We start from the raw sequence: 25,071 nt of genomic DNA on the forward strand, positions 1-25,071 counted from the left end.
AGTGATGGAGATTCCACAACCTAGGCAATTTATTCCAATGTTTAACTACCCGACAGTTGGGAAGTTTTTCCTAATGTCCAACGTAAACCTCCCTTGCTGCAATTTAAACCCATTGCTTCTTGACCTATCCTCAGAGGGTAAGGAGAACAATTTTTCTCCCTCCTCCTTATAACAACCTTTTATGTACTTGAAAACTCTGTCTTCTCTAGACTAAACAACCCAATTTTTTTTTCAATCTTCTCTCATAGATCATGTTTTCTAGACCTTTAATCATTTTTGTTGCTCTTCTCTGGACTTTCTCCAATTTGTCCACATCTTTCCTGAAATGTGGTGCCCAGAACTGGAAACAATATTCCAACTGAGGCCTAGTCAGCATGGAGTAGAGCGGAAGAATTACTTTTCATGTCTTGCTTACAACACTCCTGCTAATACATCCCAGAATGATGTTTGCTTTTTTTGCACAGTGTTACACTGTTGACTCATATTTAGCTTGTGATCGACCATGATCCCTAGATTCCTTTCCACAGTACTCCTTCCTAGGCAGTCATTTTCCATTTTTTATGCATGCAACCAATTGTTTCTTTCTTTGCAATTGTGCTTATTGAATTTCATCCCGTTTACTTCAGGCCATTTCTCCAGTTTGTCCAGGACATTTTTGAATTTTATCCTATCCTCCAAAGCATTTGCAACCCCTCCCAGCTTGGTATTGTCCACAAACTTTACGAGTGTACTCTCCGTCATTATCTAAATCATTGATGAAAATATTGAATAGAACCGGACCCAGAACGGATCCCTGCAGGACCCCACCTGTTTGTTAGACCCAGACCTGAACAAAACCCCAGTCCAAACATCCTGGATTCTGGGAAAGGTATGAACTGTAGCTTACCCCTGTTTTAAAAAATAGGTTGACCTAAAGCCTCAGATCCAATCATCCCCTGAACTTTGGAGTACAATTCAGAAGTTTGCTGTTGAGGCCCCTCAAGTGTGCATAGCAGAAATTTAATTTATAAAATATACTTTGCACTTGCAGGACACATTCCACTGGAGACTCTAAAGCACTTTACAAGCATTAATTAAGCCTGGTAGCACCATTGTGTGGTTGGTACAGCATTTAGTAGTATACCCATTTCATAGATGGAGAAACTGAGGGATACAAATTCAGGTCACTTGCCCAAAGTAATATGACATGACAATGGGAGTTGTTGGAGACAGGGTTCCAAGCTTCTTCTAATTAAACACGTCCTTATATTCGATGGAAAATACTTCATCCAGGCTCTAGAACAGTGTATGAGTATTGTAAGATCATGTTTACATTTTGAGCTTGATCTGCATGATATAAACAAGTTGCTAAATAATAATTGCTTTAAAACCTATTTGTTATATTAAGCCTGTATTACTAATCAAGTAAACCACTGGAAAGACTATTTTGAGGTTGCTGTGAGCCTTCTAATAGTAATGAGTGACTCTGTTTTTTTGTTTTTTGTTTTTTGAGTGCTAAACATAGTTTTCACAGATAATTGAGGTTTATTGATAGAATGATTTGACTTCCTCCAGGTTCTGAATTGTCACTAAGGAAGTGTTCTGCTTATCGTCCAGAATGAATTGAATTCCAGTGGTGAAAAAGCCTCTTCTGCATTGGTTTGGATTGAGCAGAGAAAAACCACCCACCCAGGAGAAACAAAGAAATATAATAATACACAATGGTCCTAATAAAGTATCCAGTAATGTCATTCTTCCACATGCTTCCCAAGCCTGTATGAAGATGGGAGCCCATCTACTAGAGGTTTTCATATTCAGCCATTATGGGGTAAATTGCCAGAACAATTTGAACAGTGAACAATTTAGGAAATGGGTCACCTTTCAAACTTATTATTTCAGCCATAAATAAATCCAGAGAAACTTTTTAATTCTTGATAGAACAGAATAGGAGTGCAACCTCCTAGGGCATCATTCTTTTTAAGGAATACCTACCTGGATTGTCACTATTTAAAAGGGGAACTGTGTCTGCTTAGTAACAGTGTGAATACTCTCTGAGAGCCTGAAGGTAAAGGAGTGCCATTCTGAGACTTGTTGTGCAATCTGAATTATGGCAAACATGCATGTGAATTACCCAAGGCAATAAGGAAAGGCCAACTCAATTTCTTGTTTAAGCTTGAATGAGAAGAATAATTAAGCTTTTAGTTTATGTTTTAAAATGTGACTTTTAGGATCCTATGGTGCCCTCTTGCTCATCTCTGGATTGTGGACCAAGGGATTGGAGGGGGTGCAAAGAGCCCTAAACTTATGAGAACAGAGAGGAGCCAACAGACCATGCTGACTACGTCCTTCACAGGAAATTCTTCACACCTGTTCTGCACAAGTGGGGCAGTGAATGGGGGATGCTGAGCCAAGAAGAGGGTGAGGGTGGGGAGTATCCTGTTTTTTCTTCCATGATTATAAATCTTTCTAAAAGGTGACAGGTATAGTAAATACTGTCACAATTATTTTACAGGGTTCTATTTGCGAAGAGAGAGTAGTAGCTTCTGTTGAGATGATTTTTCCTGGGTTAATTTGGCAGCCATAAATGTTTAAGTAAAATGTGATGTTCGTATTGAGGACTAGAACTGGAGGATCCTGACAAATGTGTTTTATATCTAAAGTGGGGTTCACAGGGTAATATATGAACATCTCCATTGTCACATTGCTATAACCTTTCATCATATTATGCTGTATTAATCCTGTTCAGAGAAATTTTTCATTATTAGAATTCTGTATTTTGATTAACAGCATCTTTGTCTTCAGTAGGAATTTTGCCCTAGTGAGGGCTGCAAGACTGAGTCTTTGGGTCCAGATTAATCTCTGTGTTGGGAGAGAGGGAACGCTGGTTGGACCTCTCAGTATTGTCTGCTGGTGAGGGCCAAGGCAAGGCTAGGGCAGCTCTGGGGCTGCTCTACTTTGGACCTCCTACAATAATAACCTGTGTTGTATTTACAACAAGAGGTAGCTGTCAGGGCATGGCCATGCTTCCTCCAGTTCACCTTGCAGGGGCCCTTGGGCCAAAGTGTTTTCAGAGACAGCACAGAGCTGTTAGAACTAGCTCTGCACTGGGCTGTGAACTGCTCTGCATCAGGTGAATTCCCAGGGGCCTGTGTGGCCCCTCTGTGTCAGCATAGCATAGCTGGTGTGAAGTGGATAAAATTACCTCACATATATCCCTGGGCATGTAAGGCCCATGGTCACTAGGGAGAGAATTAGACATTTTCTTGTGAAATGAAGTCAAAAGTATTTAATGCTGCTGCTTTTTGTAGCCAATGACATTTTCACTTTAACCTTTTGGAATTTAGTAGAAGCAGATGCAATTGTAAGAATGAAAAATGAAAGACAGCACTTTAAGTTACACCAGGGGTCGGCAACCTTTCAGAAGTGGTGTGCCAAGTCGTCATTTATTCATTCTAATTTAAGGTTTCACGTTCCAGTCATACATTTTAACGTTTTTAGATGGTCTCTTTCTCTAAGTCTATAATATATAACTAAACTATTGTTGTATGTAAAGTAAATAAGGTTTTAAAAATATTTAAGAAGCTTCATTTAAAATATAATTAAAATGCAGAGCCGCCCGGACCGATGGCCAGGACCCGGGCAGTGTGAGTGCCACTGAAAATCAGCTCGCGTGTCACAGCTACCCCTGGGTTACATAGAGATTGCCAGAGGGGTCTTTTCCACTGTTTAAAGAGACTTGGTTTTAAATACCTGATTTTGATTAATTGTTAATCAGGATCTATTTTTGCCTTCTTAAATGTCTCTACCCTAGTTGGTTTAATTGAGTGGAGAAGAATGCAAATGTTAGTATCTTTTTTTTAATAACACTCAGCATGTGTCCATGGTGCTTTAAAACAATTGCCGTTTGATACAAACATTAAAAACGTAAGCTGTAAAATGACTTATCACATTTTAAGGAACTGTAGATGGCCCAATGTTCAGGGCTCAAATGGAAACTTGGGCCTTGAGTGAATTCTAGGGAATTTTACTTAAATCTGCTGGTGTTTGTTGATGTAAGCTTCTGTGCACATCAGTGGCATAGCTAGCATGGGACATTTGGGTGGGCCCCAACTTCGGGTGGGCGGGCAATGACAGAGGGCAGGAGGATGGAGAGTAAGAAGGATTGGGGGGGCCTGCCTCTTCCCTCCCCTTCTAGTCCAGCCAGCCTTGTGGGGAACGATGGATGCTCTACCCAGAGGCTCCTGGGGGCCCCGCACATGCACCCATCTCTGGGAGGGGATGCCGCTCTCCAGCATGTCCGGCTTCTGGAACCTGTCCCCATCGCACCACCCACGCTGGGCCTGGTTCCCAAAGGCAGCAGGCCTATGTTTTTGATGATTGTTGCTACTGGGAGGACCAGCTAGCCACCCTCCTCCTCCTCCTCCTGCTGCGGCATGCATGGATGCTAAGTGCGTGGGCCACAGCCCACCAGATCCACCCATAGCTAAACCTCTGGTGCATATATTTATTAAATTTTGTTATTCATTTAATGAATAATTGATATTCAAATCTAATATCTGAATCTGATCTGAATTTTTGGTGCCCAAGGAATGCAAGATTGGATCCGTGCTGGGAAAAGAAAACATACACAAAGCAAATGAGCCATGAAGTGCAGACTAGTGTAATATTGTAAAGCAAAACAAATAATAAAAATGAATTGGAAAACTGTTGTATAGAAACATCACAGCAACCAAACAGGTTATTTTAAAGAAATAAAATGGTTTTATTTCAGCAAAACATTTGATTTTTTTTTTTATTAAACTGATCTTTTTTGGTTCATCTTGCAGGTTGGTAAAGGGTTATTTGTTAAACACTGCAAAGTTTATTGAGGAAACCAATAAAGAAAGAAAAAGTTCTAGATTTACTCTGAATATGCTGCTGGAGGGTCAAGTCAGTGACTGAATCGGGGTAGTCTGAAACCTTTGTGTTTTAAATGTCTCAGAGGGCCGTGCCCTCGCCTGCATGTGCTGTTTCTGCCTAGGAAACAGGGAAACTTTAGGGTGGACAGTCCTTGTGGGCAGAAGTAATGGGGTTTGTTGCCAAAATCTCACCCAAGATCCATGGAGGCCAGGGCCCTCTATGCTGGCTTTCAACTTCCTCCAGGCCTTAGTAGTATACTTCCTGTGAGAACCATATCTCCAGAGGTTTAACCCATTGGCTTAGGTCCTTCTCAGTAATGGAAATTCTGCAGCCTGGAGAAGGATGGCAAGTACAGTGAGCTGCAGTGGAGGTAACATAACAGTGGAAAGGGCAAATGATGGTGCAGAGTGATTGGCCCACTGGCCAATCCATGTGTGTGTGTGAGGGGGGTAACCAGGCCACAGAATTTGGTGCTTTTTCTCAGTGGCCCTTAGTTTTGCCAGCTTTTTCTCTCTTCTGCCCATGCTGAGAGGGCTGATGTGTCCTAAAGTGATTAACTTCCAAAAATCTGATTAGATAGTATGTCTTATGACTTCTCTAAACATTTTTAAAGTCCAGTTGAATATAATTATACATGGGAGCCAGTTTATTTTGGAAAGAATATGCCATTTCTATACTCCCTCGCTTTGTGAATAGGAAATTATAGTGATGTGCTAGCTATGACTATGGAGTTATAACTTGGTGAGGTACTACAGTTCTAAAGGACTGCTGAAACACCATAACATCTTCTGGGTAAACATGTAGGTTTCAGAAATAAAATAACTTGACCCAAAGGTACAACATTGAAGCTATAAGGTTAGGAGAATAAAATCTCATACACTTCTACCTCGATATAACGCTGTCCTTGGGAGCCAAAAAATTTTACCGCATTATAGGTGAAACTACGTTATATTGAACTTGCTTTGATCCACTGGAGTGCACAGCCCTACCTCCCCCACCCCCCCGCAGAGCACTGCTTTACCATGTTATATCCAAATTCATGTTATATCGAGTGGCGTTATATCAAGGTAGCAATGTACTGATAATCTCTTAAAGATGCTCTTTGGACATATTTATTTGTTTTAAAATATTTGTAATAGAATTTTACAGTTATTTACCTGGTGATTTATAGATATCCTTTACTGATGTGAATACCTGAAATCTATATGTACACTTTGAGTTTTGCTAGGGAAACTTATTTAACAATTTGCTATAGCAGACTAACTATTTTAAGGGAACACATCTAATAAGGTTAAACTAAAATGCAACAGAGATTAGGTTTAGAGACCTTCTTGTTGTCTTACATAGCTTTTAGGTTTGGGATCTGGAAATTTATGAGACCCAGACAGTGACAAACTGTATTTTTTTTTCCTTGTCAAACATATTTTAAATGTTGGTTTTACCAGGCACACAAAAATGCCTGTTTGTTCTAAAGTGCTACTCTATTCTAAAAAGTAAAGATATCCAGGATGAGAGAAGTGATGTTGCTTGTCTGTCTCTCAGTGACTCTAGATTAAATTTGCTCAGTTTACAAGTAAAGATGTTACCTACCTAGCCAGCCTTGCAGACTTGCCCTTGGATCTGAAAGCCATGCTGGGTTCATCCAAGCTCGTGTCGCTCACCAGTAATAAAAGTTGTCTATAGGAATATAGTTAATATATCTGTTAATGTGTGAGTCAGAATAGAATCCAGCTTAATCTCCCTGCTAGCTCTGCAAAGCAACAGCCATATGAATGCAGTATGAATAACTTCAGTGACTAAAATCAGTAGAACTGACTCTAAATGTTTTCAGGGAGTACGTGTGTTGGGTGTGTTCTCTTTTTACCTGCTTTTCTGACCATAACTGTACTTGAGGATAGATCACAGGTAGACTCTACTAGAAAAGCTAGTTAGAATAGTTCTTATTGAAGTACAGTAGAACGGCCATACTGGACTAGACCAATGGTCCATTTATCTCAGTATCCTGCTTCTGATGGTGACCAGTGTCAGATGCTTCAGAGGGAATGAAGAGAACAGGGCAGTTTTGAGTGATACAGCCCCTGTTGTCCAATCCCAGCTTTTGGCAGTTGGAAGATAGGGATATCCACCACAGGAAGTTGTGTCCCAGATCACCTAGGCTAATAACCATGGATGGACCTATCCTCCATTAAATTCTCTAATTCTTTTTTGAACCTAGTTATATTTTTGGCCTTCTCAACATCCCGTGCCAGTGAGTTCCACAGGTTGACTGTGCATTGTGTGAAAAAATACTGCCTTGTGTTTGCTTTAAACCTGCTGCCTATTAGTGTCATTGGGTGACTCCTGGTTCTTGTGTTATGTGAAGGGGTAAATAACACTTTCCTGATCATTTTCTCCATACCATTCGTGATTTTATAGACCTCTGTCATATTCTTCCTTAACTGCCTGTTTTCTAAACTAAACAGTCCCAGTCTTTTTAACCTCTCCTCATCTGGAACCCATTTCAAACCCCTAATCGTTTTTGTTGCCCTTCTCTCTACCCCAGTTCTAATGTATCTTTTTTGAGATGGGGCAACCAGAACTGCACAGAGTACTCAAGGTGTGGGTGAACCATGAATTTATATTGTCTCTTTCCTGATGGTTCCTAACATTATTTCTTTTTTTACTGCTGCTGCATATTGAGCAGATGTTTTCAAAAAACTACTAACATTGGCTTTCAGATCTCTTTCTTGAGTGATAACAGCTAATTTAGACCCCTTCATTTTGTATGTATAATTGGGATTATGTTTTTCAGCATGCATTACTTTTCACTTATCAACACTGAAATTCATCTGCCATTTTGTAGCCCAGTCATCCAGTTTAGTGAGTTCCCTTTATGACTTTTCGCAGTCTGCTTTGGACTTAACTATCTTGAATAATTTTGTATCATCTGCAGATTTTGCCACTTCACTGTTCACCCTGTTTTCCAGATCATTTATGAATATTTTGAACAGCACAGGCCCCAGTACATATCCTTGGGTGACGCTATTTATCTCTCTCTTCATTATGAAATCTGACCATTTATTCCTGTCCTTTGTTTCCTGTTAGATTTTAACCAGCTACTGATCCATGAGAGAACTTTTCCTCTTATCCCATGACTCCTTACATAGCCTAAGAACCTTTGGTATGGGACCTTGTCAAAGGCTTTCTGAAAGTCCAAGTACACTATATCCACTGGATCATCTTTGTTCACATGCTTGTTGACACCCTCAAAGAAGTTTAATAGATTGGTGAGGCATGATTTCCTTTTACAAAAGCCATGTTGACTCTTTCCCAACATATCGTGGGGATATTGTATATATTGATATTATAATCGCTAGTGTCACCTCTAGAGCCTTTTTTAAAAATTGGCATTACATTGCTATTCTCCGGTCAACTGGTACAGAGGCCAATTTTAAGCAATAGGTTACATACCACAGTTGTTAGTTCTGCAATTTCATATTTGAGTTTCTTCAGAACTCTTGGGTGAATACCATCTGGTCCTGATGACTTACTACTGTTTAATTTATCAATTTGTTCCAAAATTTCTATTGACATCTCAGTCTTGGACAGTTCCTCAGATTTGTCACCTTAAAAAAATAAAAAGAACTTCACTTTTCAATTAGTTGTATTACACATTTTTGTAAAACTGATCTAATTTAATGTCATTAATAAAACCAAATTTATTTCCATGCAGTGACTGACGTCATATAGCAAATGTCCCACCTTCCTCGCCTCCTTACTATTGATTATGCAGCTTTAGCTATTCACACTTTGTAAATCACATTTCTCATCTTGCTCCTACTTGTCTACATTTTTTTTTTTTTTTGGATGCATGACTCGCCCGCAAAGAGTCTTCAGTCTTTCAGTTATGGGAGCAGAACTCTTTCTGGCAAAGTTCTTAATGTTCTCCTGTTGAATGAGTACAGGCTGAACCAAACTAAGGCTGGGAATTTTGTCAAAAAGTGAATTAATCTTGCTGTTAATTTAGACAGAACAACTTGTGGATGATCACTGAAAAAATGAACCCTTTAAAATGTAGGCTTCCATTATTTTCCCATTGAATCTTTTCAAGAAGGGCTAATATATTTTTAAAGCACTTAGCTGGACATTTAGTTTGTAAAATCAATTATTTTGTTTTGCATTTCAGGTATACTAAACCACTAACCTTTGCTGACTGCATTAGTGATGAATTGCCATTAGGATGGGAAGAAGCTTATGACCCTCAAGTTGGAGTTTATTATGTAGACCACAATAACAGTAAGTGATATATGTTCTGCAATACATTATTGTATATAGCCCACTTATTTACTGATTCATTATGCACACATTATTATAGCATATTAGAAATAAGCTCCAATGACCAACCAACATGATCACCACAAATAGACCACTCCCTGCACCTTGACTCCATCCAGAAGACCTAAAATCTCCAGAAGCTGGATTCTCCGTCTCGCAGGATGCAAATATCTCCTTAGGAGTTGCATTCATAGTGTGAAGGGGAGAATTGGGCCTCTGCAGTTCATCATCCTCTATCTGCTATGAGTGGGTTATCACTCCCCAGCTGATGAAGAGGCCAAGGTCCTAAAGGACCTGGGTGCTGAGGACGGCAGTCCACTCTCTGGATGAAATTCACCCCCGTGCAGAAGGTCAGCTCAAAGCACTTAAATGGTGCAAAGATCTTGTGCTGGCCTTCACACATGGCTGAATTTTACCCATTGTCTCTAAATACTTCTCGGAGTTCTGTAAGTGTATGGGGGCGGTGTTTTCTTAATACAGCTCTTCAGTCTCTCTTCAGAAGCAAAAGTTTTAGTGAAGTAGATTTGGAATATAATAAATAGTACACCATCTCGAGATTGTTAATATTTTGTAAGTTTTCATGCAGTTTCATTCTCAGCACTAAGAGGCTAAACCACTGGATGCCCTCTTGATAAGGTTGCTCCATGGGCCCAAAATATTGTGCATTACAAAAAGCTTAGACGGCTTTCAGAGAAATTGAGTGCAAACGTGCATATTTATTTCAAACTAAAGTAGCCGGATACATATTACAAAGGCTGCTGATAGGAAATGTCAGTGTAAGTTTGTTTTTGAGCTGTATTAGAATCAGACCCCTATAAGGCATAGCTCTTGCAAAGAAATAAACTTCATTTGCTCCACACTATTGTTATTTAGAGTATGGTAAGAGGGCAAGCCATTTTCCCAGTCATGTAATTATCCCTTTTAATGAGAGTGTAAATAAGACCAACCTTAATAGGGTATGGTCATCTTATTGTCTGTATTTGTTTTGAGTAACAAGGTTATAATGGAAATGGTGACAGGCAGTTATTGACAGCTGTGTGCACTGCTATTGATATGACAAAGGATTTCAGTGCACTTAATTTTTATTGGGGGATGGGGGAGGGGTATCGTAGCAGCTCCTAGATACCCAGATCAGGTTTTCTGTTTAAAATATAGTTCTCATTCTGATGCTGGGTACAGCAGTGTGCGTTTGAGATTCAGCTACTGTGCATGATCTAATGTTCCCAAAAGATCACAAGTTATATGGGCCCAGGTGGCTGGCATTGGAATGACGACTGAAGTGAATGGCAGGGCTAAGGAGAAGCTCCAACTCTAGTGATAGGGTAGTTCAGGGGGAGACTCGATAGAACTCATCCAAGAAACAGATGTGACTTGACAGATTCTTTTTGGAGAAGACTGTTCCAATCAATCGTCCAAAAACCCACCACAGTGCAATGTTCAGACCCTTTTTCATAGTTAAATTTCTACAATTCACATCAAAAGAGAGATTGTTCTAAAAGACAATAGTGAGGGAAAGAACTGCTCTGAAGCGAGTAAAAGGGAGTGGGAGAGGTGTTCCCCCCTTCCCCCCCCGCAGGACTTCAGCAGAGAACTTGAAAACTGTTCAGCTGTTTTTTTAGGCCATGTGATTAGTTTTCTGGGCAAATTATACGGATAACTGTAGGTGGGCAACATGCCTGCAATTACCTGATTTGCAGGTGTTGCAGTGTTACCCAATTTTCACAGGAAAAATACACGTTCTCATATACACAAATATGCTAATTCAGAAGACTGCTGAAAATTTAACCTGTTTCTTACTTGCTGCCTTCCAGGAGAATAAACTTGAGACAAATTGCAAGTAAATACTGTGTGATAATATTTTTGTGTATTAAAAATAAAACAAGTATAGGTAATTTTTATTTCTGCCAAAAATAAGTTACCCAACCTAGCCCTGCATAAGATTCAGATATAAAGTGAATACAATTCAATGCAAATACCAGGTGCCCCATTTCACTTCTGAAAGTGACCTGAATATTTTATCTTGTACTTATATGGCCCCCATCATTACAGTATCTGGAGGCCCCACAAACACTGTGTTTACTTTAGCAACACCCCTGTGAGCCAGCGAGTATTAGGATTGCCATCCTATAGCTGAGGATACTGAGATTAGAGGTCTTAGACCCCTGCCTAAAATCAAATAGGAAGAGTGGCAGAGTAGGGAATTGAGTGGAATGCTCATGAGTCAGTTCTGAATCACAAGACAACGTCTGAAGTTCTGTGTCCATAAGCTAGTTGTTTTGCCAACACATTCTCCAAGACTTTGTACGTTAACATTCATGCTCCCACAAGATAAGGGCTGAATACTCAAGTCCTTACTCAGTTTAATTAGGTATGGATTGCTCCCTCTGCTGCCCATATCCACAAATGGAACATACCCCTCTGTGCTTGGAACTCACTCATCTCATGTGAGTGTGCTTGTTGGGCAGAAAATAACTCAGCAGCACTTCCTCCTCCTTGCCCCACATACCTCCATTCCTAACACTGCTAATTACTGGGTGTACCGGAGAGGGGAAGGAGATCAAGCAGGCCAGCAAGATGAGTTCATGGGAGAGAGTAGGGAGTGTTGGCCTTCAGGTGAACATATTCCATTCCTCCTTAGTCCAATCCTACAGAGACTTACTAGAAAACAGTATATAGCCTGGGACTTGCCTTTCCAAGAATCCTTGTTACCAGGATGCTAGGGGACCAAAGGCAATTCTGAGGTATGAATGGCCCAGACTCCCGTGGATCCTTAGGATTTGCCAGGTTTGGGAGCTAAATGAGCCCCACAACCTCTTCTGGTGATAGGGAAACTCTGCCTTGATGGATTAACAGAGGCCTCCACAAGGGGAGTCTCTGACATGATCCCTGTGAGCCTTCTCCCAGCGGTTTTGCCCATAGAGAGGGGTTGACCTGCATTTTTGTTTTTACTTAGTCATAAACTCCAGATGAAGCCAGCTTGACTCAGTGTTATTCTTCCTGAATAAAAATAATTCGATTTGGCCCCCCAGAAATGAAATCACTTTACTCTAGCATATATAGAGAAAAGTAGTTTATTCCACAAAGCAAGGCCTAACTTGCTGTGACTCATTCAGACTGTCACAGCTAACAGATACTCAGAGAAATACTTTGGACATTAGAGGCAGAGCATTGAAGGCAATTCTGTCATTAAACTGCAAGAGGAGTTGCTCTGTTAATCTTCCCAGCAGGATTCTAGAAGGAATACAAATCAGCTTTGTCTAGCTATTTCTTACCACTGACTCTTAAGAGAAGAACTCATCAGAGCAATTCTTCAGACAGGGAAAACTCCAAAAAATGTTCCCACTGACGGTCCAATCTTGCTAATTAGCATGGTCTTTAAGACACTATAAAAAAATTTTAAAATAGCCTGCTAGTTCTTGCTGACTCATTCTCACTGTAAGCATGTATGACTTTTATAAAGTAGCCTATCTATCAGTAATATCAGACAGCTATTAAATTAATAAACTGGTATAAAAGAAAAAAATAATATGGTAGCCATTTTTATTCAGTGCAGAGAAGGCATTCAGTGAAGTTTGTTGGAAATACTTGTTCTGCTTTCTCCATAAATCTGGACTAGACAATACATTTCTGTAGCTGCACTGGGCTCCTGATATTTCAGTCTGATTCACACTGGCATATCTTCACTGAAGTCAGTGCAGCTCTGCTTGTGCAAATCTAATTGAAGGATTGAGGCCTAAAGGACCACTGTTAAAAGCTTTGGTTTCTTATGGATGGCAAACCCCACAGATACTGGGCACCAGACAGTTTAAAGAATATTGCAGGTATGTTGGAGGCATCTTCTTACTCAGAACTAGAACTGGCTCGAAACTTTATCAACAAACTTTGATTGGGGTGAGGGGAGGGGAGAAAAATCACTACCCCCATTTTCCAAATCAGCTCTATTCATAACCGTAGTAGATCAAACCATGTTCAGCTTTCTGTGGCTGATCAAGAGTCATCTTTGTGTTGCTCTCTTACAGAATCACTTGGAGAAGAGACTAAAGTGTTACCACTCCCCAGGGACTATTTCATATTGCACTGTAGGGGAAAGAATTTTCAGTGTGGTAGCAGGTTTAAAATATTTCAGTCCAATTATAAGCAGTATGCCCAAGGACAGAGCTAACTTAAATCTAACGCCAGCAACCAGTCAGATGAAATGAGCTGAGAACACTTCTAACCTACTATCTGAGATAAAGTAAACATAATTAAATTGAATTGCATACTCAGAATATTATATATCCACAGTGCATTATTAATGAACTTCCCAAATTAGTACTTCTCAGACTGCAATACAACTTTTTTTCAGAGCTTCATTTGAGATAACACTTACAAGTTCTGAACTGAATGATAGACACAGGTAAAAACAACAAATTACATTGTATTATTGGTACTTGTATAATCTCTTCTTCTGACAATCTCAAGGCACTTTCTCATAGCAGGTGGGATGAATCAAGCCCTGTACCTGAATTTTATTGATCATGATTACATATTGGGTAATTGGAGCTCAATTAGTGCTGCAACTAGGGGATGTAGCTTACTGCTGTGATTACTAGTTGTGATGAGTTAAATGTTTTGATGCAAGAGAGAACAGACTGTGGTTTCCCTATACAATTGCATAGTTGATTTTCTGTATTAGTCCCCTGCCAAGTATCACTTACGTGGATGAGACAGATTTGCCCTCGCTGTGTGTATTATATCAGCTGAAGTGTTCTCCTTTCAGCCCATCCTCCAATGACCAGAGGCTGTCAGGGCTTCCTCCCTTTTCCCTTCTGGCTCCCTCATCCCTGCCAGGCTTCTTAGTGCAGCACAGTGATGCAGGAAGAGGGGAAGAATTGGTGGCCAGCACAGCTGCTGATTGGTCCTGAGCATTCACAGGTCGCACCATGGGCAGAGACAAGAGGGTTTAAAAAAATTCAGAGAGAGAAGACTGAGAAGTAGGGAGTGTGTGAGACTCCACCACAGCAATAATAGGGTGGACAAGGTAGTGGACTGGAGACCATGGTGAGGAGAAAGGTGAGTATATGTGAACAGAAAACTAGGGGGCAAGGTGGTTTTGGGTTAATGCACAGGATTGCACAGAACTCCTGGGTTTTCAGTCTCCAGCTTTTTCATGGTAATGCAGCAAGTTAATAGCAAAGTCACATTGCCTGTGCCTCAGTTTACCGATCTGCAAAAAGGAGATAACTACACTGTTCTCTTTCTTGGGTAGGTGAAATCACCTTGCAATCCTTGGCAGTATTAACACTACTTATGAGAAAGCTAACTTTTTAATTCAGCCTCACTTCACATGCTCACATCTGCAAAATGTCACTTGATTAAGAACTGCATTGAAAAATGCAGTATAGATATGTTAAAGAGGGCTAGGGAAGAACCAAAACTGTTTTTTAAACAGCACAAAGGGAATTCCTGTCAGCTGTCACATTTAAAAAAAGATTTTTGCCAATTTTTTAGAAGTTCATAATGTGTTTCATGAAACTTGGAACAAACGTAATTTTGATGTTTGAAAAATCAGCTGCTTTCTCTCAAATTAACACTTCTGAATTGTGGTGGTATCTCAGTTCCCCAAATGCAAAATGGGGGCATTATGTTTAGAACAAGTAGTCTCTGAAAATATACAATTAGAGGTTGTAGCTATGGGCAGGTAAATTATCCCCAGCTTACTGACTTGGATTCCAAGATTCTAAGGTTAAATAGTATTCCTCAGAGGCATTCTGACTTAATGTATTAAGCATGGAATTAAGAATCAGGAGACTGTGGTTTCTAATCCTGGTTCCAATGCTGACCTGCTACATGATCTTGGGCAAGTCACATGCATGGGAAGTTTCATACAGTTTCCTTGGGGTGTTCTGCTGAAGAGATGGCCCTTCTGGCTTTTGACACAAAGCAAAGTGAATTTTCCAGACAGGAAGAGCTGAGTGGTTCACTGAGAATCAGAGTGGTTTTGAATTGCTAAAATTTAGCTGGAAGCTAAATCCACTTGGATTTTCAAATTCTTCTTGCTTGTATGATGCTGTGCATTCCAGATACTGCTCCTCTCCCTGTCCCTACACTAAGGTTACCCGGAACACCAGCAGCTTTGGTGTCCTGCTGGAACAGTGTATGGCCTCACCCACACCTTGAATGGATGACAGGCCTCAGATAGCAGAAACTAGCCACCGGTTTTTGAAGTGATTTTAAAACAGCTTTTCAGAACCACAGCAGCTCACATCTTGCCTATTCTAATAGTAGCAATATTAAATTAAATATTAAAGGCTGTGTCTAAACTAGACTGCTCCATCTCTTGGGATTCTGTTTTGTATTGTTTTTGTAACCTGTATGTTCAGGCTGTGCCAGTTATCGCATTACTTTCACTTCTTTAAACTGCCGTGTCTAAACTGTATGCCGCACATCATCAGCTACACATGCACAGCAAGCACTTATTTAAAAATACATTACTGGAGGAATATTCTGTGTTAGAAGGCTTTTCCCCAGCAAAATTGTGTCCCCTTTGTAGTGTAATGCCAACAGCATTGAGGCCTTGGTTAAACTGCTGTAAGTATTTAGAGAGATGTCTAGGGTTTTTATCAAAACGTGTGTGCTTCTTTTGATCCTGTGTCTTCCAACCATGAAGATAATATTCTGGCTGACTTTAGACCTCTTCAGAGCTTCAGCTCTGGCAGTTTCTACTGAATATTTAAAGAAACTCTTAAAATATGCAGATGAGTGTCCCACAGATGGTTTCAACCAGGCCCTTTTTATTAATTATTCAATTCTTGGTAACTAGACATCCTCATTCAAGCATGATCAGTTCAGGCATCCTAGAGCATTTAAAGTCAGCTGAATAATGGCAGCTCCTGTTTTTGCATTTCAAATTGGCACATACAGTAGAGCTGAGAGAAAGAGAGACATTTTTGAAACACCTGCTCCCACCACCAACATGAAGTAATAGAATTAAAATATAATATGTATTAAGAGTGGCAACGTATGTGACTCTTATGTGACTTTTCTTCATAGAAACCCCAGAAGGCTGTGAATTCATTGTATTGGAATAATGGAGGCCACAAAGTCCATTAAACTATCCAGGATAGCGACAGTTCCATTAGTAAAAATGGTTTTCCTTATAACAGTTCTTCCCCTTGCTCCTTTGTCTTAAAATGAGTAGAATGATGATGCTGTACATCTTTTAAATGTGGAAAATAGAAGTTTAGTCCTTTCTCAAGGCACTAATGATACAACATAATTAGGCCATTTTTATAGTATTGACGCGACTTCTACAATGCCATGGTATAGATGTAGACTACGGCCATGGAAGGTTTTTTTCAGTTGTTGTAGGAACTACACTTCCTTGAACAGTGGTAGCTAGGTTGATGGAGGCAGTTGCTGCCTCTACATTGAAGACTAGGTTGGTATAGCTACAATGCTCAGGGTGTGGATTTTTTACACCCCTGAATATTCGTAGCAAAGTTGACCTAGGTTTGAAGTGTGGACCAGGCTTTAAAGGGATGCACCTGGCTACATTAAGTGACTTAATTATTCTGTATTTGTAATATTCTTTTAGAATCTGATGAAAATATTGATTCCCCACTACAGACTTAGTCCTTCTTCACTGCGAAACATTTTATTTTGTAGTCTTTGTTGCTATGATTATAGGGAAGTCACATGGATAGTGTTGTATCTGTAACAATGCTTTCCTTAAAATTCTTGGTTAGTGAAGTGGCATTTATAAATTATATATTTAGAACAGATGGTGGCCCCCAATAGAACACATCTGTGAAGAGTCTCAAGCCCTCAATATTTTTTTGGCCTTTCTCTAAAAAAAAAAAATTAATAAGAATAGAAATTGTTCCACAATAACGTTTTGTATTACTTGAATCTGTTGCTGAAACTAGCACTTATTATTTTATCATTTATCATTTTTATACAGTAATTCAACACAACCAATTTCATTTTAGATCAGCAGATTGCTAGACACTTAACAGACAAAAATTATTAGTAAGTTACATTCTAAATACTGACATAAGTGAGGGGAGGTAATGCTAGACACACTTTTTCTCTCTGTGTCTTTATTTTCTCTTGAGTGATATTATCCTGTCCATCTTTTGAGTAAGGGCTTTTATCTATGCTAAGAATCCACACAGATAGAGGACCCTCGTGTGCAATGGCGGCGGGAGCAGGAACATATGCTGAAGGACTATCTGATACTGGCCCAAGAGGCAATCGCTGCTCAGAAAGAGATCTACCAGGTGAAACAGCAGAGACTTGAATTGGCCCAGCAGGAATACAGGCAGCTACATGATGTTTGGGAACACAAACTGGGCTCTCAGATCAGCTGTAAGTATTAAACTGTCTAGCAAGTGGGAAACAGCATCATGATAGAACCAGGAAAACAATTTGTAATAAAACTGTCTGGTTTTGTAACTTGTTTTAGAGTAAAGTTAACTCTTTGCAGTTGGCTCCTGATAGGGCAGACCTGTTACAATAAGGGCAGTATCTTGCCTGTTCTCTCTGGCTTATCTGTCTTCAAAACATTTTCTATTTTTAGCATTTATTTTATAAAAGTATTGCAGTCCCTTTATATGAAATCTCTCTGCATCACAGTCTACTAAATCATTGCGGAAGAGGAGAGACACCAGTGCCTCAGGTGTGCAAATGATCAGTATGGGGATTAGCCAAATGTAATTAATGCTGGATCCCCAGCTGTGCCTGCCAGTGTGTGGTGGGAGGGTAAAGGGACATGGTCAGATGTGCCTATCTGCCACCTCTGTGCTCCTCTAGAACCTGGGGCTGTCAAGGAATGGTTTGGTGCTCACATTCATAGCAGTTCCCTAGGTGCTGTGTAATTGTACTTGACAAGCAAATCCATTCACATGCACTCCTTACAATGGGGCTGGATGAGCAGTAGTGTAGAGCTAGCTGTTTCTGGTCCGCATCAAGCAAAAATTCTACATGTGATGTTTCAAGTTAGGAAAAATCAAGGACTGCTTCTGAAACTCTGGCCTTGAAACAATTGTCAATAGCTAGTAATGATTCAAATGTTCATCTTATTTCACAGATGTGTCAACTGTATGATGACTAGAGTGTTATCTCCTGCTTTGTAACTGAGCAGTCAATTTTATGAAGATTCCCTGTTTTCACTTTCTGTATAACTGGTCTTCCAGCCACTTCTTCCTGTCCACTCACACTGCCTATTTTCTCTTCTCCTTTCATCCCACTTCCTACTGTTCTCTGGGTCCATCTGTGAGAGTACTGGGCCAGACCGCACCTCTTCCAGCAGCCACTGGGAGCTGTGAGTGGCCATGCAAATGTAAACAAACTGTCTGATGGCCCACCAGAGGATTACCCTGAGAGAGCCGCATGCTCTAGATGTTCTCATTATCCATATAAATGACCAAACTTTTTAAAATCCTGCTGAGCAATTTTCCTCAATTATATCTTGTGTCAATGTGTTCTATAGGCTAATTCAGATTACATTAAAAGGTGGTTAAGCAATTTAAATTTTGCTACCTTTCAGTTTCATTGAAATGTTCATCTCCACTAGGAGGATAAATAGAAGTGCCCAATCTAACTTTGCTATGCCACTATTCCAGCTTGTATGCCATTATGTCCCCTGTGTCATCTCTAAAGTAAACAGCCCCAGACATTTCAGTCTCTTCCTGAAGCTTTTCCGTGTCTCTAAATCCCATTCACTTCTGTTGTATATTACTCATGACTCTGTGAACTATAAAACTGTATGCTCACACTGGAGGGTTCTGTTAGCATCCTGCCAATGTCTCTGAAAACAAAACTACAGTTTCTTACTACAGGGCATAAATGGATCATTGCACAGATCAAAAAACTGTTTCCTTGTCCCTAGCCACCCCCTAAAATAGCTCCCAGTTGTGCAGTGCTGTGCCTTCTGAAGCATATGGGTTTTGTCCACTGATGAAGAAGACAGGATGCTGCACTTGATGGAACATTGGTCTAATCCAGTGAGGCACATCCTATGGTCTGCCACATTCTCAGGCCTTTCAGAAGGCTGTAGTGCATTCTTCAGTTTTCTTGTTGTGTTGTGTATTTGATGGATTATTTTACAAGAAAACCCTATTTTAAAATTGAAATCCTACATGTAATCTCTCTCCCCCGACTCCTCCCAACTGCCTACGGAGTGTGGTTTGAGTGTTTTATTTTTGTTAATGGATTTGGTATTGCAGGAGACCAAACAACTGGGCATGGACCTAGTGTTTGGGCACTGTGCCAAGTAGAAGGGAGGGATTTTGATTGCTAGGAACTGGTGCCAGATCAGGACTTACAGATGGAGCATGATCAGCATCTCCAACTTTCTCTGGCATGCATTCCCATTTTGATTATTTGACCATGCTACTGGGTGCTGTCAACTGGAAGAAAAGGTGCAGAACTAGCATAGTGGGGAGAAGAGGATCTTGAGGTGGGAGAGAGCTGGGGAAAGTCTTGTGGAGAGAGAGTTGGAGCATGAAGTGAAGCAAAGAAGATGAAAACAAATAAATTGGTCTCCTCAGGAGAGAGCATTAGGGCTCAGAGAATAAATATTGAATCTTCAGGTTGTGTGTATAGTACTGGAGTCCTTTCAGATTTGCGTGATGTGTTGTAAAGCTCACGCTATCGTAAAATAGAATTCTTAATTCAACATATTCTCTTCATTCCAGTGCACTCTGGCTCATCGTCTAGTTCTAAATATGACCCGGAGATTCTTAAAGCTGAAATTGCTACTACAAAATCCAGGGTAAGAAGTACAAATGGACCTTTGCTTTCTGCTAATGATCTTAAGAAGCTTCAAAACCTCATGATAAATATTAAAGGAGATGCCAGGGCAGCTGAGTGAACTAATGCTGCTGCCCTTAATCTAGAATATAATTTATCAGAAAGTTTTTCTGAAGTCAGTGTCCCAAAGTTCAACTATAACACATTTTTGTTGAAGGCTTTGAGCTTGCCTGAAAGCTGATAGAGCATATTTTGCAATAGATATTATCAGATATTTAACTAGGTGGTGACTTTGTACTGCAATTTCAAATACTTAGGAATGGTCTCCAGAAATGAGTAGCTATTTTGTGTTCAGTTCAGTGCAGACTGTTAGAGTGCTGTTTCTTTCTCATGGAGACTTTACTTCTGGTCATTTTTGTTCCCAATCTAAAGCAGGTGAGACAGGCGTCTATGGAGGAGCACAATAGAGAAAACTACAGGGTCCATGTATTTACAATTTGCATTATCTTCCCACTGTGTTAGTTGTACAATGAAATCTCGTAACTGGGACAGCCCAGTCGGTGGCTTATATTATTGCAATTAAGCAGCTGTTTTATTATTTAACCATTTTTTAAAAGTCAGTAAAGACATTAAACATTGAATAAAAATGACATTTATTGCATTCAATATTTGCCTCTTTTGAATCTTTATATGTCAACTTGTATATTTAAGAGTTAAGAATTTCACATCTCTTGCACCTAACTTGATGCCACATAACTTCTAGGAACTGGATGAATAGATCTCCACTAAAGGGTGATTTTATAATACTGTCCAGATGAAACAGTAGTTGTGGCTATTCACTGTTGTGCTAAATTGGTATTCTAGGAGATTCAGCCTGAAGTGCCCATCCTGATTAAGCATTGTGTGGATAATACCGTGCCTTTAATCTTAATGGATGTATTAGTCTGAAAATGTAACACTTTGCTCTTCCAATTACTACAGGTTAATAAATTGAAGAGAGAAGTGGCTCATATGAAGCAAGAACTGCAATACAAAGAGCATGGCTTCCACACACTAAAGAAGTAAGTTTAATGCACAATCTTATTTTCTGGTAAAAAGTTCTTTCCCTTCCCACTCCCTCTCCCCAGTTCTTTAGCTGCTTGAATAATGCAAGCCTTTTCTCTGCCTGTGTATGCTCCTAGGGTGCTAACATCTGGGCACACAACTGACAGACTCGAAAAGCAGTACACACAGCACATACTAGAATCTGTCACTTGCGCATGTAAGTGCTAGTGTAGCAAATGTGAGCAAGTACAAACGGACTTAACTCCAAAAAGCACTTCCAACAATGTCATGAGGCCACATTATGTCATCATTTAAAGTACAGTACTGGCCATTGTATCTAGTACTGCTTAACACTGATGTCATGGTAGGGCCTAGAGTCTTGATTCAAGGGATCATTGTTTTTAGGGGCATTGAAAAAAAGCTGTAAAAAGACAAGGACCCTGATGCTTACCAGTGTAGGAATAACAGTTGGCATTTCTTAAATAATGAGACATATAGTGTAGGTGGTTAATTTTTACCACTTACAAATTCATAGATGTGCCAGCTCCTCTCAGTAGAATTCCCTTGGGAGGAGGGAAAGACCAGCTGTCAAGTTGTTCAGCCTACTTCTGTTGAAGAGAATACACCACTTCAACATGACGTCTGTGCCTTGTTTAAAATGCAGAACATATCGAAACTGGTTTCCATACAAATTAGTAGGAAGTCTTTCCTCTGTAATTTACAAACCAGTTGCTTAGCCACTACTATATTGGTTTCAGATATATGTCACGTCTCTGAGGAGTATTAATTTATATTACCATGCATCCTAGAACCCCTACTGATGGACCAGGACCCTGTTGTTCTAGGTGCTGCACAAACACAGAACAAAATGACTTTTTCACAGCTTTTATCAGAGGCTTCTTAAATTTAAACCCACCAATCTTTCTCCTACTATGATGAATTCAAGGAGAACTGGGGGAGGAATAGCTCAGTGGTTTGAGCATTGGCCTGCTAAATCCAGGGTTGTGAGTTCAGTCTTTTAAGCGGCCATTTAGGGATCTGTGGCAAAAATCTGTCTGGGGATTGGTCCTGCTTTGAGCAGGTGGTTGGACTAGATGACCTTCTGAGGTCCCTTCCAACCCTGATAGTCTATGAAAATAAAATTATCCTGTTTACTGAAGGAAGATCTCCAATGTGGAAGCAGGGAAAATGTGCAAAGATTCACTTTGCCTGTCATTAACCAAGAGGATTTGGTTAATAACACTTTGAAGGAAGGGATATATTAACTTCATGGAGTTTGATGTCTGTTTTCTGGTAGTGTATAGGAAGACTCCTAAATTTGTCGGAGTTCATGTTTTTCAAGAGAGGGCAGTATCGAGAGAAAAATCTGTGCTAGGGCACCACTAAGGAGGAAGAAGAAAAGGAATTCCTGTTGCATAGATTCGTCTACCTTTTGCAGATGTCAAAGACCTCTGGGCATAACTCTCAGATCTCAGTCTTGGCTTACTCTTGTATATACCTTTTACATTGCACCTACTAGTGTAAGTGGTATATTCTAACAATGTGTTCGGATGATGACATTTGTGTATGCAAATCCCATGTTCCATGCTTGCACTCGGGTGCTAGCATGCCAAAAGTGCCAGGACTAGCAGAAACCATGCTGAAGCCCTACCGAAATGCAGGCCCTGTATCATCAGGAAACCTAAAATGGATTATTAGCTTTCGATGGGTTGTGGAATCTGTAATTGTCACTTTGGGCAGAGAGGTGGAGTGGGTACTAGTTGTGGCTTGAAGATCTCTGTGTACAATATTTGTGTCTATTAATGCCTAAGTGGTACTTACATCTTAACCGGTTTTAAAATGTTGGAGTACATCAATCAATCCTGTACAAATATATTAAGCATAACTCACCCTGTGGTAGATCTGTGCAAATATCCCCATAACCTCCCTGCAGTCTGCAGATCTCTGCCTGCTGCTGTTTGAAGTAGTAACAACAGCAATACTTCTAGGCCAGAGATTGGCAACCTTTGGCATGCGGCCTGTCAGGGAAATCTGTTGGTGTTGTCAGGGACATCCAGGGCCGGGATGGTCTGTTTACCTGCAGCGTCCGCAGGTTTGGCCGATCGCAGCTCCCACTGGCCGCAGTTCACTGTTCCAGGCCAACGGGGGCTGCGAGAAGTGGTGGCCAGCACATCCCTCGACCCACACCGCTTCCTGCAGCCCCCGTTGGCCTGGAACGGCAAACCGCCAGTGCATTTCCTTGATGGGCTGCGTTCCAAAGGTTGCCGATCCCTGTTCTAGGCAAATACTTCCTCTTACTCTCCCCCTATCTGTGGTGGTCCTGCTTAGTCCTCGGAAGTACAAAGCTCTTATACTAGAATCGAGAAGAGAGTACTGTGAGGGGGGTTCGTATGTTTTAATTTTGTACTCACACTGAAGTGACACTAGCCTCATTTTGCTGCAAAAATGTGTCTGATACTCTAACTTTGGAGCACTGAGGTGACACTTTAGGTTGCAATTTTCAGATTTATTTGTCATTCAGGAATACCATATTCCTTGGGTTATACAAGTTTACTTACATGTTTTTGTAATGTACATTGTATAATACATTGTTTTATTTTCTACTAACATAAGTGATATAGAAAACTACAGGAGCTCCTTCATCCTGAAGATATCAAAGTAGCAATATGCCCAGTACCTGGAAACTAATTAAGGGCATATTCTATAAAACTCATGCCAAAAGTGTCTCCCTTGTACCATTCTGAATACAAATTTAGACAGATCCTGCCATTGTCCATGTGGAGAAATCCTTGTAATGTTCTACAATTTTGAGACATCTGAAAACACCAGATCTGAAGATTCATCTTAACTTTTCAGCTGATCCAGGTGCTTTCTGGAACATGACTTTTGGACTCTCTAATTCTGAAAATGCTTATTACATTGTGAATAGGACAATTGAGTATGGTGAGCATTCCAAACAGTGTTTGCAGTGTCAAGCTGTAACTTATCACAGAGATAGGAGAGACATATTCAATAAGTTAGTTCTTTTGACATTTCCAAACACATGAAGGAAGACAGGTAAAAGTGTCTATGGTCCAGATTCTGCTCTTGTTATATGGACATCAGCTTGGAGTAATTCCATTGGAATTTGACTCCCAACATATAATGTTGGCAATAGTAGGAATTTTATTTCACTGCACTTGTTTCTCATTGTGGGCATGTCAAAAACCAAAGGGATGGCATTAAAGTAGCCCTTCTTAGCTTCAAAATAGTGGAATTCTCAAGGCTAATATAACTGCATATCATGAAGTAACTTATTCAAAAGGGGGAAAGAACCATGATCATTCACTAACTCTGTTCTCTCCTTCTTATGGGTGAGGACAGCCCATGATTAAGAATGTTTACATGCTTGAAAGTGGACACAGAAAGTTGCATGTGTTTTAGCATTTGAAACGCGTTCACCTAAAATTTCTTTAATAAACTTGAACTACAGCGTCACATGCCTAAATTATTTTGGGCATATCTTGAGTGTTTTAAGTCTCTTTCCTCTTTTTATTTTGTAACTTTTCATGCAGAATTGATATGAAAATGTCTGATACTCAAGGTGGATACAAACTTGATGAAGCACAAGCCATATTAAGTGAAATGAAAGCTATCAAGAAAGCAATCACTTCAGGAGAGAAGGAAAAACAAGATCTCATTCAGGTACTGAAATAATTTTAAATAATGAGCTATTGATGGAAAGGACAAGGCATTGCCTTGAAACACTCTTGCAAAGTTGATCTTATGTAACTAGAAATGTTCACAATATCTAGGGCAGACTAAATCTTTTATTTTAAAGAATATAATTATTAGTTTAGAAGTTAATATAAAATGACTCAACGTCACGTTTGGAGTGGAACAGTCATCCTTTTGGTTTTATTTATTGATCACAAACTCAAAGATGGTATGATGTGACATTGGCTTAAATTAAATCACTTTATCATCCCCAGGTCTCTAAAATGAGAGCAAGAACATCAAAGAAAAGCTTGCTCTAAGATGCATGTTCCTACTAAGGAACTTTTTATCAAAGAAGGGTCACTGATTTTTAGTCAAGCTTAAATATCTCATTCAATGTAATGA

At 40.0% G+C, this 25,071-nt stretch overlaps 1 protein-coding gene across 1 annotated transcript in view; it reads left to right on the top strand.

Annotated features, from left to right (window-relative positions):
• The window catches only part of WWC1 (WW and C2 domain containing 1), a 144,269-nt gene that overhangs the window by 67,515 nt on the left and 51,683 nt on the right, over window positions 1–25,071 (top strand). Inside the window, exons 2-6 of the mRNA XM_030574090.1 lie at window positions 9,044–9,153; window positions 17,338–17,541; window positions 19,872–19,948; window positions 20,908–20,987; window positions 24,525–24,654. Of these exons, the coding sequence (XP_030429950.1) occupies window positions 9,044–9,153; window positions 17,338–17,541; window positions 19,872–19,948; window positions 20,908–20,987; window positions 24,525–24,654 (601 nt within the window). The remainder of the gene's footprint in view (window positions 1–9,043; window positions 9,154–17,337; window positions 17,542–19,871; window positions 19,949–20,907; window positions 20,988–24,524; window positions 24,655–25,071) is intronic.

Source organism: Gopherus evgoodei, chromosome 8 (assembly GCF_007399415.2).
Source record: "Gopherus evgoodei ecotype Sinaloan lineage chromosome 8, rGopEvg1_v1.p, whole genome shotgun sequence".
Lineage (NCBI taxonomy): Eukaryota > Metazoa > Chordata > Testudines > Testudinidae > Gopherus > Gopherus evgoodei.